Raw genomic sequence first — 21,258 nt, 5'->3', positions numbered from 1 at the left:
TCCTATTCTGGGTCATGTGCCCATCTTCTGTCCTCTCACACTCCCTCCGTAAGCCTCTCAGAGCACATTTCTCCAGCAAGAAGATCATCTGTTTACTTGTCTGTTGCCCCAGTAAACGGCAGGCATCTGGAGGGTCATGACTGTGTCTTACTTAACTTGTATCTTCAGCACTTCCCAGGCATATTGTCTGGCACAGAAAATATTTAATAAATATTTGCTAAATGCATGAATGAATTTATAAATGAAGAAGTAAATGAATAACAAAAATTGGAAAATATTTAGTGAGTACTTATTATATTTCAGGAACTGCATATTATTAAATGGTACCTCATTAACTGTTTTAGCATTCTAATGAGGTAAATATTAGTATCTTTATATTGATAAGCAAGAAGCTAACTCACCCACAGTCATATTATTAGTAGCTGGTAAGCAAGAGTTCAAATGCAAATCTCCACTTCTATAGTCCTTGCCTTCTTCTTATCATATTGTGCTTCACTGAAAAGAAAAGGTCTTCTTATTACAGGAAAGGTACAAGTTAGGGGAAGGGATACAGAGAGACAAACGAAAGCAGAGAATGCAAGGAGCCTTGGGATGAGTGAAAATAAGAAGAGTTTGGGGCCCTTATATAGGTAAGAGTATTCCCAGCTGGAAGGCCCTGCCTAGATCACTCTATCCTGCCCGACTTGGCAGAAGTAAGCAAAGAGCCTGTGAGAGCAGGAGCCAGAAGCTGGAGGAAGGGATGGCCCCATGGCCAAGTGGTTAAGTTCCCGTGCTCCACTTTGGTGGCCCAGGGTTTCACTGGTTCGGATCTTGGCGGACCTAGCACCACTCATCAAGCCATGCTGAGGCAGCATCCCACATAGCACAACCAGAAGGACCTACAACTGAAATATACAACTATATACTGTGGGGCTTTGAGGAGAAGAAGAAGAAAAGAAAAAAGATTGGCAACAGTGTTAGCTGAGGGCCAATCTTTAAAAACAAAAAAGAACCCGGAGCAAGATTGCAGCCTGGTGCAAAGGTAACTGAGAACTGCTCTCCCGGGACTGTGAGTGTTAACGATGCCACTGTCATGCAACTCCAGGTGTCAGCAGAGGAACGCCCACTGGAGCTGGGGATTTCAGAGGACTCCCTACCCAGAGAGCATCTGGATTTCTGAGAAACAGTGTCCTTTCAAGGAATGAGAATAACAAATCTGGACTCTATCTTCCTTCTTCTCCCTCTTCCCTTGCTCTGTGAAATTCCCTTCTGCCCTCAGGCCAGGGCAGGGCTTTTCCCAAACATCCTGGTGCCAGTTTGCTGACCACAGGTAGGATTTCTTCTCAGACCTCATTTGTCAGTCTTTGCGTCTTACCACATGTCAATCTGACATTTTTTTTCCTCTGTGTTACAATAACTTTTGTCACAGGCGGAAAGATATCTTTTCATTTGCCCCTCTAACAAATTCAGAAAACCAGACAAGGTGTGAAATCATGCTATGGAGATCTTGCCAGGTTCTAAGACAAATGTCTTCTCTATCTTCAAACCTCCCAGCGTGGCCCCAGCTGATGGGCATCTTGGGCTAGTCACCGCTCCCATGGAGGCCTCCCTGGAGCAGAGGCCTCTTTCCTGTCTCTTTAATAATGTCCATGAAAGGGTTTGTAAAACTGCTTTGATGTCTATAATATTGCTTCAGAAAGGCCAACCAAACTCAGTCGAAAGGCCACCGGGATTTCTCATTTATTGATGGTTGGGAAAAACAATTTGTCTACTCTCAAGGAAGGACACTTTGGAAATAGTATCAAAATTAAAAATGGACATGCCAAAATCAAATACCCAAACACATTTCAGTAGTAGAGAAATAGATAACTGAATTGTAGAGTATCATCTGCGGTGAAAATGGATGGATTATATCTGCAAGCAATGATATGGATGCATATGCTAGAAACCTCCTGAATAAAAGACACAAGAACAAGGAAACTACATAAAGTGTGATACTCTTTATAAATCTTAAGACAAACAAAACTACATAGAGGTAAGCTACTTTACAGAGAGGTAAGCTACTTTGAAATTCAGAGTGTGTTCACTTTTTAACAGAAATGAAGCCCAATCTAAATGCTAATATGAGTTACTTGAAGAATTTCAACAGGGAATGAGGCACTTACGATCCCTCTGATATGATCTCATCTTGTTGTATTCAGAGTCTAAAGTTTAACTATAAGAACTTAATGTCTGGTAAAAGCAATTTATTGAATGGCTCTAATGTATGATACCTTATCACTTTAGAGTGTATTCACTCTTAAATGTGTATTCACTCTATTAAAGATAAAGTAATGTTATGGTCTAAAACATAAATGTTCTATAAGGAAATAAATACAAGCAAAACTGAACAATACAGTGTTGAGGACCCACATAAGTATGAAATAAAAGCGTTATAAAAATGTAAAAACCATGAGGGGCTGGCCCCGTGGCCGAGTGGTTAAGTTCGCGCGCTCCGCTGCAGGCAGCCCAGTGTTTCGTTAGTTCGAATCCTGGGCGCGGACATGGCACTGCTCATCAGACCACGCTGAGGCAGCGTCCCACATGCCACAACTAGAAGAACCCACAACGTAGAATACACAACTATGTACAGGGGGGCTTTGGGGAGAAAAAGGAAAAAATAAAATCTTTAAAAAAAAAATGTAAAAACCATGAGTGTTCATTATGACACTATTATGCTTTAGAGTTTACATATGTTACATATATTCATCTGTGGTATCAAAGTTTGTAATAAAAATATAAATTAAAAAATTTTCATCTGCATATCCTTTAGTCCAACAATTCTGTTTCTAGGAATTTATCCTAGTAATGTACTCATATATGTAAGAAATAAGCTCTGTATAAGAATATTCATGTGGCATTATTTGTAATAAAATAATGAAAACACTTACCAGTAAGGAACTAAATAAATAAAGGTGTATACAAAGTTGCAAAGTGTATTTATAATGTTCTAGTATTTGGAAAAGAAGAAAATATACACGTGTGCTGAAACATGCATACAATATCACTGGGAGGAGATATTTCTTCTGGAGAGGGAAACTGAACTGACTGAAGAACAGAAATGGGAAAGAGACTTACTTTTCATTATGTGCCTTGTCCTATTTTTATTTTTTTAGTTCTGCATGCTTTTTATGTTCTATCTAGCCAATAGTTAGAGATAGATGATAGATAGAGAGATAGACAGATAGTGTGGGAAGGGGTATGTATCTTTTTTATGCTATTGTTGGCTCGGGACAGAATTGACTATAAGCTATGCACCAAAGGGAACCAGTTTCAGTGCTCATCATTAGTTGCCAGACAAATGGCCATGAAAAGCTGATGGCTATAATAGGTTAACTGCCATGAATTTGTGCCTTCCCTACTCCCACACATGTACCACCCACTAATATTTTACATACCACAAAAGTTGGAAAGATTCATAACATATCCTACAATATTATCTGAAAGCAAGGGAATCTAAAACTAGCTAAAATCAGTTGCCAAATTTAACCAAAATGAAAGAAAAAATGCAATTTGAGGACAATCAGTGAGCCTGGTTCTTGGGGCTGATGGCACTCTGTGAAAATTGACAAAACTGACGAGGTAACTAGAATAGCTAATGCACTTGTGGGTGTAGGATGGCATGTGGGCCAGTGCCTCGTATCCACTTGCAGCAGTCAGGCCATCCTGGAGTGAATCCAGGCTCTACGTTATACTCCCCATGCAAATTATTTAACCACCCTGAAGCTTAGTACTTTCTTCTTTTAGTTGAGGATTTCACTTAGAATTAGGCTCTGCTACCATTAACAGTCATCTAAAAATATGTGGCTTTAAAAAGGTAGAAATATATTTCACTCCACATCAAAATCCAGAGGTAAAAGATTCAGAGCCAGTATAATAGTTCTGCTCCACAAAAAACTCAGGGCCAGGCTCCTTGACTCTGCTATTTTTAAAATATGGCCTACATTTTTGTGGTCCAAAATAGTAGCTCGTGGCTCAGCCATTACATCATCATTTCAGGAAACAGGGTGGCAGAAGTGATGAAAGAAGGTGCCAAAGAGAGAGCTTCAACTGTATTTTAAGAAAGGCTCCAGGAAACAGCCAGGAGATTTCTCTTACACCCAATTGCCTAGCATCTCATGACCACATGAAGCTGCAAGGCAGGTTGTGAAATAGTCTCTGTTCTGAGCAAGTGTAACCTAACTGAAATAGTGTGGGAGGAGAAAGCACTACTACTAGGTAACAATGAGCAGTCTATGATACAACAGGAAAAACAGTATCTGCATCACACGACTGTTGTGATGATTAAATGAGATTTGATTTGTGGCTAGGCGTTTGCTAATTTACAGAAGTAAGACCAGAAAGTGGACATAGAAAGGAGGCAAGTTTTAACACAGAATAACCTCAAAAAAAAACAAGATATGAAAAACACGGAATGGGAAAAAAGTGATCTGATATGATTCAAAAAGTTTTGAGTTATAAGGGGATTTTGATGCATCAAATGAAGATTAAACAATGCCCTGAGGGCTCTTCCAGCCATAGGATTCTAGAATTCACTATTCCTACACTGTAGTCCAACACAGAGAGAATGATAAAAGAATCTGAAAATTTACAACAAAGAGAGTAGCCTGCATTGCACTAACTCTCCTGCCAGTAACAATTATAAATTCTGTAAAATAAAATATATATTAAAAAAAAAATCAACTGTTTGGGGGCCAGCCCCATGGCTGAGTGGTTAAGTTCTCATGCTCCACTTCAGGAGCCCGGGGTTTGCCGGTTGGGATCCTGGGCGTGGTCCTACACACTGCTCATCAAACCATGCTGTGGAGCCATCCCACATAGAAGAACTAGAAAGACCTCCAACTAGGATATACAACTATGTACTGGAGCTTTGGGGAGGGAAAAAAAAGAGGAAGATTAGCAACAGATGTTAGCTCAGGGCCAATCTTACTCAAAAATATAAATAAGTAGACAAATAAATAACTGTTTGAAGTCAGTGGAGAGTGATCAAAAGCAAGGAGAAACTAGAGGGCCCTCCACTCTTGAAAAAAGGGAACCATCCTTGCTGCCAAGACCAGCTAGGCAGCCAGCAGAAGGGGCGGACGGAATGAATGTACAGAACACGTCTATATAATAGACACAACACACTCTATATTATTTAATGGGACAGGTGACCATCAGCCTCTAGGACTGAGGTGAGGTCCCTCTGATCATCACGTATTTATTTGCAGGCCAAAAAGTACAAGCATAGAAGGAACTCATGCCAGCAGGAACATGCAAGTCAAAGCTCAGCAGTTCTAACCTTCCCCCCTTCAATGTACCCCAGCCCTACACAAGGCCATTCTATGAGGAGTATCCTGGGAACAAACAATCTGGCAAGTTATGCAGAAGGCGTTCCATTCCTGCAAGGGCCCAGCGTTCGTAAGCCCCTTGCCTTCATGTTTGATAAGATACTACCTTCCGGCCTTTGATTCCAAAGCACAAACAATCTAACACAGTAATTTACGAGAATCAGCAAGTTGCATATTTCTCAGTCACCCATTTTGTAATTTGTTCTTGCTAAGCTTAAAGCCTTGCAATAATGTTGCTATGCTCTCCTGCAACAATCCTCAGTAAGATCTACATTTATATAGCTTTTCTCTGAGGGCACTCCTCAGTGCATGCGTGGTAGACACAGCTCAAACAGAAAGCTGCTGTCTTATTAGCTAAAGGATGCCAGAGTATCTGGAAATTAAGGGAAAAAAAAAACAGAAAAGAGGGAGCTACAAAGGGACAAACCCCAAAATTAGATGAGAGTTCTCTCAAAACCCTGGCTGACCATTGACCTACAGATGTACAGGGCAAACTCTTAAAGAATCCAGGAACAAAATAACATCTGGAAGGCTGAAAGAACCAAGCAGAGATTTCTGCCACTTCCTACCACAAGGGAGATAGACAAGTTAGGGGGGCATGGTAAACATCTTGGGTTTTCCACTGAAACCCTAAAAGGACCAGAACTTACACATAATTCTCAAATACATACAGAATATTCATCAGTATATGCTAGGTAATAAAACAAGTCTCAAGGTATGTTCTCTCACCAAAATGGAAGTAAATTACATAAAGAAATGTGGGAAATCCACAAATGTTTAGAAATCATGCAACATAATTTTAAATAGCCCAAGGATCAAAAAAGAAAACCTCAAACCAGTTAGCACATAATTAAAATAGAATGAAAACAAGATATATCAAAACTTATGAGCTGCACTTAAAAGAGTACTTAGGGGAAATTTTAGAGCCTTAAAGAAAAGTCTCAAGTCAACCATCTAAGCTTCCAGCCTAAGAATTTACAAAAAGAAGTGTAAACTTAATCCAACTCAAGCAGAAGGAGAATCAGAGCAGAAATCAGTGAAGAGAAAAAAAAAAAAAACCCACAACATAGTAAGTCAATAAAAACAAGAGTTAGTTCTTTAAAACAAAGCAATAAGAAGAAACTTCAGCTACACAGATCAAGAAAGAGATAGAGAAGAAAAAAATTAACAACATGGGGAAGGAAATAGGATACATCTCTACGAAACTTACAGAAATAAAAAAGATTATGAGGGAATGTTAGGAACAAATTAGACAACTTGGGTGAAATTTTAAAATTCCTGGAAAGCAGAAATTATCAAAATTGACTCACAAAGAAATAAAAAATCCGATGAGACCCATGACAAGTTTAAAAATGGAATTAATAATTTGAGATATTCCCATACAGAAAAAAAAAAAGTTCAGGCTCAGAAAGTTTCACTGGTGGATTCTATCAAATATCTAAGGAAAAGATAATACCAATCCTACACAAACTTTTTCCAAAAATAGTGGAGGAGATAACATTTCCAAACTCATTCTATGACGCTAGTATTACCCTGATGCCAAAGCCAGGTTAAAAACATCATAAGAGGGGACCAGCCCAGTGGCACAGCAGTTAAGTTTGCATGTTCCACGTTGGCTGCGCAGTTTTTGCAGGTTCAGATCCCAGGTATGGACCTATATACTGCTTATCAAGCCATGCTGTGGCAGACGTCCCACATATAAAGTAGGAGAAGATGGGCACAGATGTTAGCTTAGGAACAGTCTTCCTCAGGAAAAAGAAGAGGATTGGTGGCAGAAGTTAGCTCAGGGCTAATCTTCCTCAAAAAAGAAAAATTACAAGAAAAATACAGAAAAATATCCCTCATGAACATACATGCAAAAAAAAAAAACACCTCTTAACATAGTATTAGTAAACCATATCCTTTAACACAGAAAAAGAATTCTATACAATGACCAAGTGGGATTTATGCCAAACATATAAAGTTGGCTTAATATCTAACAATTATTTAATATAACATACCATATTAATAAGATAAATGCCAAAAATCATGAGATCATCCCAAAATACATAGAAAAAGCATTTGAAAAAGTTCAGTAGCCACACGTCCCAAGAACTAGGAATAGAATGGAACTTCCTCAACCTGATAAAGGACATCTACCAAAGCCCTAAAACTAATATCATACTTAATTGTGAAAGTCTAAAAGATGTTCCCCTTACATTGGAAAAGGTAAGGGTATCTGTTCTTTCTACTTCTATTCAGCATCTTATTGGAGTTTCTATCCAATGCAATAAGGCAAGAAAAAGAAATTAGCAGTGTTAAAGACTGGAAAAGAAGAAGGAAAATTGTATTTACAAATGGCATGATACTGAATATAGAAAAACCAAAAAGTCCACAAAAAAATCTACTAGAACTAATAAATAAGTTAGCAAGGTCATAGGATATAAGATCACTACTTAAAAAACAATTGTAATTCGGGGCTGGCCCCATGGCCGAGTGGTTAAGTTCGCGCGCTCTGCTGCAGGCGGCCCAGTGTTTCGTTAGTTCGAATCCTGGGCGCAGACATGGCACTGCTCATCAAACCACACTGAGGCAGCGTCCCACATGCCACAACTAGAAGGACCCACAACGAAGAATACACAACTATGTACCAGGGGGGCTTTGGGGAGAAAAAGGAAAAAATAAAATCTTTAAAAAAAAAAAAAAACAATTGTAATTCTACATACTAGCAATGAACAATCCAAAAGTGAAATTAAGAAAATAGTTCTATTCACAATTGCATAAAAATTCATAATAATAAATTTAACAAAACGTGTAAGACCTGAAAATTATTAAACATTGCTGAGAGAAATTAAAGTTCTAAATAACTGGAGAGTTAGTCCATGTTCATGTATTGGGAGATTCAATCTTATTGAAATAGATATTCTCCTCAAATTGTTCTATAGATACAATACCTAGCAAAGTAGAAGCAGAATTTTTTTATAAATTGACAAGCTAATCTTAAAACTTACGTGGAAGAACAAAGGACTGAACATAGCCAAAACAACTTTGTAAAAGAAGAACAAAGCTGGAGCAATTACACAATCTGATTTCAAAACTTATTATAAAGCTTGAGTAATGAAGACAGTGTGATATTGACATAGGATAGATATATAGGTCAATGGAACATAACAGAAAAATCCAGAAATAAACACTTACATTTATAGATAATTGATTTACAACAAAAATGCCAAGGCGATTCAATGAGGAAAAGATAGCTTTTTAAAAAATTGTTCTGGGACAATTGAATACCCATATGCAAAAAAAAATTTTGTATTTGGACCTTTACCTTATATCATACACAAATATTAACGCAAAAGAGATCATAGATCTAAACGTAACCACTAAACTGTAACACTTCTAGAAGAAAATCTTTGTGATCTTGGATAAGGCAAAATTTTCCTAGATATGACACCAAAAGTACAATACATAAAAGAAAAACTGGATAAATAGGACTTCATCAAAATGTAAAACTCTAGCTCTTTAAAACACAACATTGAGAAAATGAAAAAGCAAGCCACAGACTAGGAGAAAATACTTTAAAATCATACATCTGATAAAGAAGTTGTATCCAGAATATGTAAATAACTCTTACAACTCAAAAAATAAGACAAACTACCTAATTTAAAAATGGGCAAAGATATGGATAGACATTCACCAAAGAATATATGAAAATGATTAATAACATCAATATCTTTGGTTATTAGGAACATGCAAATTAAACACAGGACAACACTACAAATCCACTAGAAAGACTATAATGAAAAATACGATATAAGATATTGATTAGGAGATGAAATGCTGGTACTAGTGTTGACAAAGATATATCAAAATTGGTAGAGCCATTTTGGAAAAAAATTCAACAATTTCTTTAAAAGTTACATATAAATTTACCATACAATCTAGCAATTCCACTCTCAGGCACTACCCAAGAGAACTGAAATCAAATGTCTTCACAAAGACTATTACTGGCTCTTCACAGCAACATTATTCATAATACACAAAAGGTGGAAAAAATCCAAATGTCTATCAACTAGTGAGATCAGTGAAACTCCATAGAAAGTCTGAAAACAAAGTCATACATACAAGATCAACTGATTTTATACAAAGACATCAACATAATTCAATGGGGGAAATGATGGTCTTCTCAACAAATGGTGCTGAAACAACTGGAGATATATATATATATATATATATATATATATATAAATGAACTCCTATCACTGCATACACAAAAACTAATTTTAAATGGGTAATGTAAATAACCATAAAAACTGTAAATAAAAAATTCTAAAAACAATCATGAGAGAAAATATTATAACCTTAGAATAGAAAAATATTTCTCAGGACCCAAAAGCACTAACTACAAAAAGGTAATTGATAAGTTTTCAGTTAATGAAATTTGAAAGCTTCTTCTCTTTGAAACACACTTTTTCAAATGAAACATGAAGCCACAGACTAAAGAAGATAAAATATATTCACCTAACAAAGGGCTTTTATCTAAAATATATAAAGAACTCATACAATTCCATCATAAAAAGACAAATACCTGCAATCCCTATCAAATTTCCAATGACATTTTTCATAGAAATAGAACAAAGAATCCTAAAATTTATATGGAACAACAAAAGAACACGAACAGTCAAAGGAATCCTAAGAAAAAAACGAAGCTGGAGGTATCACCCTCTCTGACTTCAAAATATGCTACGAAGCTATAGTAATCAAAACAGCATAGTATTGCCACAAAAACAGACACACAGATCAATGGAACGGGATTGAGAGTCCAGAAATAAACAAACACACACCTATGGAAGCTAATTTTCAACAAGGGAGTCAAGAACATACAATGGAGAAAGGAAAGTCTCTTCAATAAATGGTGTTGGGAAAACTGGACAGGCACATGCAAAAGATCAGTTTTTTACACCATACAAAAAAGTAGCCCATTATCTTACACCATACACAAAAATTAATTCAAAATGAATTAAAGACTTAAATGTGAAACCCGAAACCATGAAACTTCTAGAAGAAAATACAGGCAGTATGCTCTTCAACATTGGTCTTAGCAGCATATTTTCAAGTACCATGTCTGATTGGGCAAGTCAAACAATAGGAAAAATATACAAATGAGATTATATCAAACTAAAAAGCCACTGCACAGCAAAGAAAACCATCAACAAAACAAAAAGATAACCTAACAATTGAGAGAATATATTTGCAAATCATATATCTGATGGGGGTTAATATCCAAAATACGTACAGAACTCATACATCCCAACAACAAAAAAATTAACAACCCAATTAAAAATGGGCAAAAGACGTGAACAGATATTTCTCCAAAGAAGATATACAGATGGCCAACAGGCACATGAAAAGATGTTCAACATCCACTGATTATCAGGGAAATGCAAATCAAAACTACAATGAGATATCACCTCACACTCATTAGAATGGCTATAATTAGTAAAACAGGGAATAATAAGTGTTGGAGACGATGTGGAGAAAAAGGAACTCCATACACTGCTGGTGGGAGTACAAACTGGTGGACCCACTATGGAAAACAGTATTGAGATTCCTCAAAAAATTAAAAATAGGACTACCATGTGATCCAGCTGTTCCACTGCTGGGTATTTATGCAAAGAACATGAAAACACCAATGCATAAAGATCTATGCTCTCCTATGTTCATTGCAGTATTATTCACAATAGCCAAGACTTTGAAGCAACCTAGGTGCCCATCAAAGGATGAATGGAGAAGGAGATGTGGTATATATACGCAATGAAATACCACTCAGCCATAAAAAACGATGAAATCTGGTCATTTGTGACAACATGGATGGACTTTGAGTGATTATGCTAAGCAAAATAAGTCAGAGGGAGAAAGTCAAATACTGTATAATCTCACTCATAAATAGAAGATAAAAACAACAACAAACCAACACATAGAGACAGAGATTGGAGTGGTGGTTACCAGAGGAGAAGGGGGGAGGGAGGCGGATGAAAGGGGTGATTAGGCACATGTGTGTGGTAATGGATTGTAGTTAGTCTTTGGGTGGTGAATATGTAGTAATCTACACTGAAATCAAAATATAATTATGTACACCCAAAATTTATATAATACTATAAGTTAATATTACCACAATAAAAAAAAGACCAATGCAATAAAATATAGGCAAACTTGAACAGATGCTTCATGAAAGAAGATAATATAAGTAGCCAATAAAGAGATGCTCAACAACTTAGGCATCAGAGAAATGTAAGTTAAAACTGTAATGAGATATCACTTCATATCCACTAGTATGGCTAAATTCAAAAAATTAACAATACTAAGTGCTGACAAGAATGTAGAGAAATTGGAAATCTCAAAATTGCTGGTGGGAGTACAAACACTTTGCAATATAGTTTTAAGGTTTCTTATAAAGCTTAACATACCCTTATCACATGATCCAGAAATTCCACTTGTAGGTACTTACCCAAGAGAAATGAAAATATATTTCCAGAAAAGGCTTGTACGTGAAAATTCATAGCAGATTTATTCATAAAAGCAAAACTGGAAACAATTATTTATTGCTGCATAACAATTACCCCAAAACTGAATGGCTTCAGACAACAAATATTTATTATCTCATAGTTTCTATGAGTCTGAACTCAAAAGCAACTTAGCCAATGGTTCTATCTTAGGGTGTCTCATGAGGCTGTAGACAAGATGTCAGCTGAATTGCAGTCCTTAGAAGATTTGGATGAAGCTGGAGGTTACAGTTATAACATGTCTCAATCATGCTGTTTATTGTTAGCAAGGAGCCTTAGTTCCTCCCCAAATGTGCCTCTCCACTGCTTGAATGCTTTCATGACATGGTGGATGACATGAACAATCCAAAAGAAAAAACAATAAGGAAGTCGCAATGTCACTTATGACCTAGTCTTGGATGTCACACACCGTCATTTCTGCCACTTTTTATTTGTTACAAGTGACTAAGTACAATTCACACTGAAGAGGAGGAGAAGTAGGCTCTACCTTGTGAAGGGAGAAATATCAAAGAATTTGGGGACTAATTGAAAACCACCATAAACCCAAATATCTATTATTTGGGTTTACGAATGGATGAACAAATTGTGACATATTTATACAGTGGAATACAATGGAATAATAGTGATAAAAGAGGAATGGACTGTTTATACACAAAATAACATGGATGAATCTCAATGTTGTGCAGAGTATAAGAAGCCAAACATGAAAGGGTGTGCATTGAATCAATCTTGTATGTGAAGTTCTAGAACAAGCATAACAATCTAAAATGATAGAAATCAGATCAGTGATTACTTAAAGCATGGAGTGGAGAGAATTATCATAAATGGGCATGAGGAATTTCTTAGGTGATAGAAATGTTCTATATCTTCACCAGGGTAATGTTTACCTGGATGTACACATTTACCAAAACTCAGTGAACTGTGCATTAAAATCTGTGCATTCTATTATGTAAATTATACTTCTATTTAAAAGGAGGAAGGAAATAAACCAAAGTAAGGAGGTATTGATTAAGCACAGTAGAGGCTTGTGAGGAAAGACTGGAAATATGGGACACCCAGGAGATGATGGCAAAAAGAAAACAATACCCCCGTACTCCTCAATTACACAGAGGAGCAGAGGTTGACCTTTTATTTACCAAGGGGAGCATCATTGCTGGCACATTTCCTCTAGATCCTCCCCTCTCTGTTTAACCATCATTAGTGGCAATGGCTGATTAATTGTGACTTATGAATGAGGCCCCTAGTCTTGGCAGAATTAATGAGCTGTTTCTCTCCACGGAATGGGAGTCCTGGGATCCCTCCCTCCATCACCTCATCATGCTTCCTTTTTTACCTCCAGGACCACTAAAAGAGAAGGTAATTTTCTGCATTGAGGAGGAGAGGTTAATAGCGAAAACCTCCATAGTAAGGAGCTCTCTCTGTCTTCACACCATAGCAAAGTGATGGTGGGATGTGGTTACTGTATAACCTCTTCAGTCAGCCTACCTGAGTTCAAATCTCAGCACTGGTGCTTACTAGCCACACTTTCCAGAACAAGAAATTTATCCTCTGTGTGTTTTCATTTCTTTCTCTGAAAAGGAAGCTAAGAGTACCTTCCTCTTAAAGTTGTTATAAGGAGCAATATACTGTGAAGTGCTTTGAAAAATGGCTGGGGAAGTAAGCACCAGCAATCATACTCTTACTTCAAATCTAAGCTCTAACCAATTTCACAGGTATAATTTTTCTCTATAGTTTCCCTTTAGTTCTCAATGTGAGAATCAAGTGGATGCTCCAACCAGTCCAGAAGCTCCTAGTCATAGGGAAGCTCTGGCAGCAAGGCACTGAGGAGATTCTGACTTTATTGTGGGTAAGTTACAAGCGTATTCTTCTCCCACAGCCCATCCATTTCCACACGTCCTCAGTAGTGTTTGAATCAAACAGGGTCTAGAATCCTGGCCCTGGCACTAATTGGATAAGTGAATAACCTTGGGCAAGTTACTTAACTTATTTGAGACTGTTTTGTCTGCAAAGAAGGAATAATGTTAACTAATTTTCAGGGTTGTTGTCAGATCAGGAAATTTTCAGGAAATTTTTCAGGATTTTCAGGAAGTTTTTTAACATAGTACCTGATACATAGGAAGCACTCAACAAATGGTAACTGCTAAGGCAATAGGTGGTTATCATTAGTGGGTTATAGAGCAGAATTTGTATCTCATAACCTTGTAGCACCCAGTAAGTGACTGGCTCTTTGGTGACCAACAAAGGAATGAACGTATACATGAATATGGAATTAATAGGAAGTTGGAAAAGTAGGGCTTGCCTTTTGTTGGAGTAAGACAAAAGCAGGATAAAGAGAAGGAGAGTAGAAAGATATGCTTTGAGTAAGAACAGGAGAGAACAGAGAGCTAAAGGAAGATAAACACTGCAGAGATTCAGAAACATACAAAATTGAGACAATACGTAGCCAAGAGAATAAAAATGTGAAAAATTCTAAAGTTGATGGATAAATAAAATATGGTGAGCAATTGCTGTGATATAAAAGGTATGATAACTGTAAAGTTTAAAAGGAATGATGATTTAAAATAATCAGAATAGCATTTACTTATTCAAGGAGAATAAAGGAAATGTGATCGGGGAGGGACACACGGAGGGCTGCTAAGATATTAGCAACATTCGTTCCATTCTTAAATTGGGGATAGGAGGGAAAGTACAACATGTGTTCATTTTATTATTCTGCAAAATCCATAGACATATTATATACACTCTTTTGTTCCAATAATTAACATTTTTTAAAAAAGGAAAGTAATGATGGAGAAAAGAACATGGAAGAAAACAAAAAAAGAGGGAGTCCCGACAGAAACAGAATAAGATGCATCTTTTAAGACAAAATGGAGCCCCTGAGATGGAGAGATGATCACACCATCCTGTAAACTCCCAGGGCACTTTCTGCCAACAAGGCCACCAAGTTGCTTGCCACCTCATCCCCTAAAAGACCTTCCTAAGATTGTCTGTTTTCAGAAGACCCCCAGTTCCTACCTCTTTACTGCCAGGGTGGCTGCCACATCCCACTCCCATCTTTGATCTCACGTTCTGTGTCCCAACACAGTCTTTCATAGCAAAGATCCAGGTCACCTTAAAAATCTTTAAAAAACTACCTCTGGAAGGTTTTCTTTGACTCACTCACTCAGATTCCTCCTTTGATCTTCAGACTTCCTTCTCTCACCTACCCACTATCTTTGTTTTATTTGCCTTCAGTTTCTGGGGGTCTTGACAATTTTCCATGTATTTCCCAGTGTTTATCATGTGCATGAGGCCACACTCCCTCCACCCCCTCAGCTTCTCCTGGTGAGGCCTGAACCCATCACTCTATACTTTAAGACGTTGTTTCAGTGGCTAAGGAAAGACTACTAAAAAGAACAAGGTCAGTCATAAGAAGTCTATACTGGATCTTTTATGAGAAAAATTGCAATAAAGGTCATTATTAGAAAAATTATAAGTATGGACTACAGAGTCCATAATAATATTTTATCAGTGTTGGATTTCCTATATTTAGTAACTGTACTGTGTTTACACAAAAAAAATTTCCTTTTGCTTAGAAACAAGATGCTAAAATATGAAGGCATGAAGAGGCATTATGTATGTAACCCGCTACCCAGTAGCTCAGAATAAATATAATTCCATGTATAAAGAAAAAGGTGAAATAATAAAAAGTAGCAAATATTAACAATTTGTTAATATGGATAAAGTTTATATAGGAGCCTTTTAGACTACTCTTGGAAATTTTCTGCAAGTTTTAAATGTATATATAAATGTTTTTTTAAGACTCAACTAGTGAATAGAATTAAGGAAGCATTAAAAAATTCTAAATTCTGCTTCAATATCTCAATCTCAACTCAGCGTATTTTGCTATTGATGTACTCTTATCTGAAAAGGAAAATATTTAAAAATTATGTCACCTTTCTTGTTTCTAAGCTGCAATATTAGAAATTTTTGCAGTTACAGAACAAAGATCTGGCGGCATTTTTGGTCTTATTTTTGCCATATTGCACATAATGTTAAATTGAGGTTAGGGCTTTTCCTTTGTGGGGAATGCTCTTGTTAATAAATCATAATTTTTTTAAGGGGACAAAATCATCTAATTAATGTCTCTGTGGTGGGGTCACTTCACACAAAGGAGAAATCTCCTTAATTCATGATTTTACCTCTAGTGGCTCCCCTCCAAATAAGGGTAATATAGATAAAACATGAATGATTCCAGGAAATATATGCCCCAGAGTAGAAAATAACCCTGAGTAGATATTTATGAAAGGGAAATTCAGTCAAAAGGATTTCTTTGCTAATTCTTCCTGGATACACATAGGAGAATATTGGGAACTATCACAGTACTCAGAACAAAATAAGTGCGCCATAATTGATTATTGAATTAATAAAAATTATTTTATTAATCCATATTTCACATCAGCTTTTTTTGCCTTCAGCCAGTAAGTCTGAGTACCAGTGTGAGGCTCCATCTGTTTTCCAGAATATTTGTGGTTTCCTCCTCCTACTAGACAACATCTGACCAGGAGGAACAGGGGAAGAGAAGGAGCCACTGGACTGTGATGTGCCTGTAAAGAGAAGCTGAATGAGAGAAAGGGAAGAGAAACATCCTCCTGCTATGACCCGACAAGTATGCAGAGACAATTTTGCTAAGACAGGTTGGAACACACTGCTCTGACAGCTCTCATGCCTCTAGATCCAAACAGGAGCAGACCATGGTCAACCAAAGCTCCCCAGTGGGCTTCCTCCTTCTGGGCTTCTCTGAATACCCAGGACTTGAAAGAATGCTCTTCATGGTTGTCTTAGCTTCCTACCTCCTGACTCTGGTGGGCAACACACTCATCATCCTGCTGTCTGTGCTGGACCCTAGGCTCCACTCTCCTATGTACTTTTTCCTCTCCAACCTCTCCTTCTTGGACCTCTGCTTCACCACAAGTTTTGTCCCCCAGATGCTGGTCAACCTCTGGGCCCCAAAGAAGACCATCAGCTTCCTTGGCTGCTCTGTCCAGCTCTTCATCTTCATGTCTTTGGGAACCGCTGAGTGCATCCTCCTGACAGTGATGGCCTTTGACCGCTACGTGGCTGTCTGCCAGCCCCTCCACTATGCAACCATCATCCACCCCCACCTGTGCCAGCAGCTGGTGGCTGTAGCCTGGGTTATGGGTCTTGTCCAATCAATAGTACAGACACCACCCACCCTCCACCTGCCCTTTTGCCCCCACCGGAAGATAGATGACTTTTTATGTGAAGTCCCTTCTCTAATTAGACTATCCTGTGGAGATACCACCTTTAATGAAATCCAGTTAGCTGTGTCCAGTGTCATTATTGTGGTTGTGCCCCTAAGCCTCATCCTTGTCTCTTACTGTGCCATTGCCCGTGCAGTACTAAGGATTAATTCTGCAAAAGGGAGGAAGAAGACTTTTGGGACCTGCTCCTCCCATCTCATGGTTGTCACTATCTTCTACAGTTCAGTCATTGCTGTCTACCTCCAGCCTAAAAATCCCTATGCCCAGAAGAGAGGCAAGTTCTTTGGTCTCTTCTATGCAGTAGGAACTCCTTCACTTAACCCTCTCATATACACCCTGAGGAACAAGGAAGTAAAGAGGGCATTCAGGAGGTTGCTGGGGAAGGATGAGGACTCCAGAGAGAGCTGAAGGAGAAAGCTGCTTAATGTGCTTTCTAAATTATGAAGAGTTTCTTCATGATTTATAAGAGGGGTGAGTTCCTCCATCCACTACTTTTTCCACACACACCTGAGCCACTGCAGTGTATCTCTATGTAGCAATGTGGTATTTAAGAGAGAGAGAGAAACTGAATTAAGAGGAAGTAGGTATCTCTACAAGAAACCTTAAATTCAAACATTGTCAAGCCTGACCATTCTCATTATTTCTTCTGTTATCCTTCCTGTTTTTACTGTCTTGCCTTCTATAGATTCTCTAACTCTGTCATGCTCATTTTTGGCTATATAATCTCTGTCCAAGTGTTATGTCAGTATAGGGAGATAGCTCCATCATGATACTCTGGAGTCCTTACACATATCTACATACATCACACAAGCAAAGGCTTGAAGCACAGCTAATCTGAGACTTGGAAGGATGCCTTTTGATCCTCCTGGAACATGAGAGAATGGTAGACTTGTTAGGACCTGCCTCAAAGCCGTCTCTTACTCTCCTTCTTATATCCTCCAGGAGGCTGTCAGGAGACAATTCCTTATTACCTCCCAGATTTTGATGGGTTATGAGGCTTCTACTCTATACCCCTTAGGATATTAATACAGCATACCAAATCCAGGAACATAAAAAAAGAATTATACTATGACCAAGTAGGATTTATCCCAGGGATGCAAGGTTGGTTTAACATCTGGAAATCAATTAATGTAATTCTTCTTATCAACAAATTGAAAAATAAAAATCACATGATTATCTCAATAGATGCAGAGAAAACATTTGACAAAATCCAAAACCCTTTAGTGATAAAAACATTCAAAACAAAACTTGGCATAAAAGAGAACTTCAACTTGATAAAGGGTGTCTACAAAACCCCCCTAAACAGCTAACATCATACTTAATAGTGAAAGTCTAGATGCTTGCCCCTAAGATCAGGAACAAGAGGAGGATGATGTCTATTTCACTACTTCTATTCAACATTGTACTGCAGGTTTTAGCCAAGAAAATTAGATAAGAAAAAGAAATAAACCATAGAGATTGGAAAGGAAGAACTTAAAATATCTCTGTTTGCAGATGATATGATCTTGTATACAGAAAACCTTACGGAATTATCTTAAAAATGATAAGAACTAATAAATGAGTTTAGCGATGTTGCCAGATATAAGATGAATATACAATTACCAATTTTGTTTCTATACATTTGCAATGAACAATCCAAAAATAAAATTAATAAATAGTATCAAAAAGAATAAAATAGTTAGGAATAAATTTAACAAAATAAGTACAAAACTTATACCCTGAAAATTAACAAATATTGTCAAAAGAATTGAAGATCTAAATAAATGGAAAAACATCCCATGTTGATGGATCAAAAGGCTTACTATTGTTAAGATGACAGTATACTCCAAACTGATCTATAGATTCAACACAATCTATATCAGAAAACCACTGACTTCTTTGTACAAATTGATAGGCTGATTCTAAACATCATGTGGAATTGCAAGGTACCCAAAAGAAGAGTAATGTAAGATTCGTACTTCCCAATTTTAAAACATACTACAAACCAAAAGCAATCAAGACAAAGTGGTTCTGGGACAAGGATAGACCCATAGGTCGGTAGAATAGAACTGAGAGTCCAAAATTAAACCCATATGTCTATGGTCAAGTGACAAGGTTGCTAACAAGGTTGCTAATACCAAGGGAGCCAAGATCATTCAATGGGGAAAGAAAAGCGTCTTCAACGAATGGTGCTGTGAAAACTAGAAAGCCACATGCAAAAAAATGAAGTTGGACCCTTACCTCACATGACATACAAAAATTATCAAAATGAATCAAAAATCTAAATATTAAAAAAACTACAAAATTTGTAGAATAAAACACAGGGGTAAATTTTCATGACCTGAATTTGGCAAATGTTCACTAGATATGACACCAAAATCACGAGCAACAATAGAAAAATAGATAAATAGCACTTCATCAAACTTTAAAACTTTTGTACTTCAAAGGACACCATCAAGAAAGTGAAAAGAGGGGGCCAGCCCGGTGGCACAGCGATTAAGTTCGCACCTTCCACTTTGGCGGCCTGTGGTTCACCACTTCAGATCCCGGGTGGGGACTTGTGTGCTGCTTGTCAAGCCATGCTGTGGCAGGTGTCCCATATATAAAGTAGAGGCAGATGGGCACAGATGTTAGCTCAGGGCCAGTCTTCCTCAGCAAAAAGAGGAGGATTGGCGGCAGATGTTAGCTCAGGGCTAATCGTCCTCAAAAAAAAAAAAAGAAAGTGAAAAGAAAACAAAGAATGAGAGAAAATATTTGCAAATCAAATATTTAATAAGGGACTTGTATCTAAAATGTATAAAGAACTCTTACAACCCAATAATAAAAAGACAACCCAATTTTTTAAATGGTCAATAAGCATGAAAAAAATGCTCAATATGATTAGTCATCAAGGCAGTGCGAATGAAAACCACATGAGATGCCACTCACACTAATGTGAGTGGAAACCACATTTTTCACTAATTTGAAAAAAGAAGGAAAGAAGGAAGGAAGGAAAAGAAAGTGCTGGCAAGGATGTGAGGAATTTAAAATGTTACAACTGCTTGGAAAACAGTTTGGCACTTCCTCAAAAGGTTAAATATAGAGTTACCATATGATCTAGCAATTTCACTCCTGGGTTTATACCCAAGAGAATTAAAAACATATGTTCATACAAAACTTGCACATGAATATTCATAGCAGCATTATTCATAATAGTCAAAAAGTGGAAATAACCCAAAAGTCCATCAACTGATGAATCGATAAACAAAATGTGCTATATCCACAAAATGGAAGATTATTCAGTCATAAAAGGAATGAACTTCTGATTCATGCTATGACACGAATGAATCTTGAAAACATTATGCTAAGTGAAAGAAGCCAGACATGAAAGGCCACATATTGTATGATTCCATTTATATGAAATTGCCAGAATAGGTAAATCCATAGAGACAGAAAATAGATCAATGATTGTTAGGTACTGGAGGTTGGAAGATAAGCGGAGTGACTACTAATGACAATGAGGTTTTTCTTTGGGCTAATAAAAATATTCTGGATTTATATAGTCATGTTGGTTGCACAACTTTGTAAATATGCAAAAACCAAAAAATTGTACACTTTAAATGGGTGACTTTTACAGTGTGCAAAATAAGAAAGTTTTAGAGATCTGTTGCACAACGAAGAGCATATAGTTATCACAACTGACCGAAATACTTAAAAATGCTTAAGATGGTAAATTTTGTTATGTGTTTTTTACCACAAAAATAAATAAATTAAGTTCAGGCTCAGATGATTTCACAGGCAAGTTCTACCAAATGTTTAAGGAAGAAATAACACCAATTCCACAACTCTCTTCCAGAAAATAGAAGAGGAAAGGAGCTGTCCAACTCATTTTATGAGGCCAGCATTGTCCTGATACCAAAACCTGAAAAACACAGTACAAGGAAAGAAAACTACATACCAATATTCTACGTGAAAAATAGACACAAAAATCTACAAAAAAATATTAGTAAATCAAATTCAGCAATATATTCAAAAAGGTAATACAGCATGACCAAGTAGGCTACAGGGAATGCAAGCTTAGTTCAGTATTCAAAACTCAATCAATGTAATCCTTCATATAAATGATTAAAGAAGAAAAATCACATA

At 37.1% G+C, this 21,258-nt stretch overlaps 1 protein-coding gene across 1 annotated transcript; it reads left to right on the top strand.

Moving 5' to 3' along the window:
• The first annotated feature begins 16,623 nt into the window (after positions 1-16,623).
• LOC124227237 (olfactory receptor 2H1-like) lies at positions 16,624-17,562 on the top strand. The gene has a single exon (XM_046641078.1). It carries the CDS (start codon positions 16,624-16,626, stop codon positions 17,560-17,562), a length of 939 nt encoding a protein of 312 aa, XP_046497034.1.
• The last annotated feature ends 3,696 nt before the right edge of the window (positions 17,563-21,258 follow it).

The sequence above is a fragment of the Equus quagga genome, chromosome 15 (assembly GCF_021613505.1).
Source record: "Equus quagga isolate Etosha38 chromosome 15, UCLA_HA_Equagga_1.0, whole genome shotgun sequence".
In the NCBI taxonomy this organism is placed as follows: domain Eukaryota; kingdom Metazoa; phylum Chordata; class Mammalia; order Perissodactyla; family Equidae; genus Equus; species Equus quagga.
The sequence above is the reverse complement of the archived record's forward strand: the minus strand, read 5'-3'. Positions and strand labels throughout refer to the sequence as shown.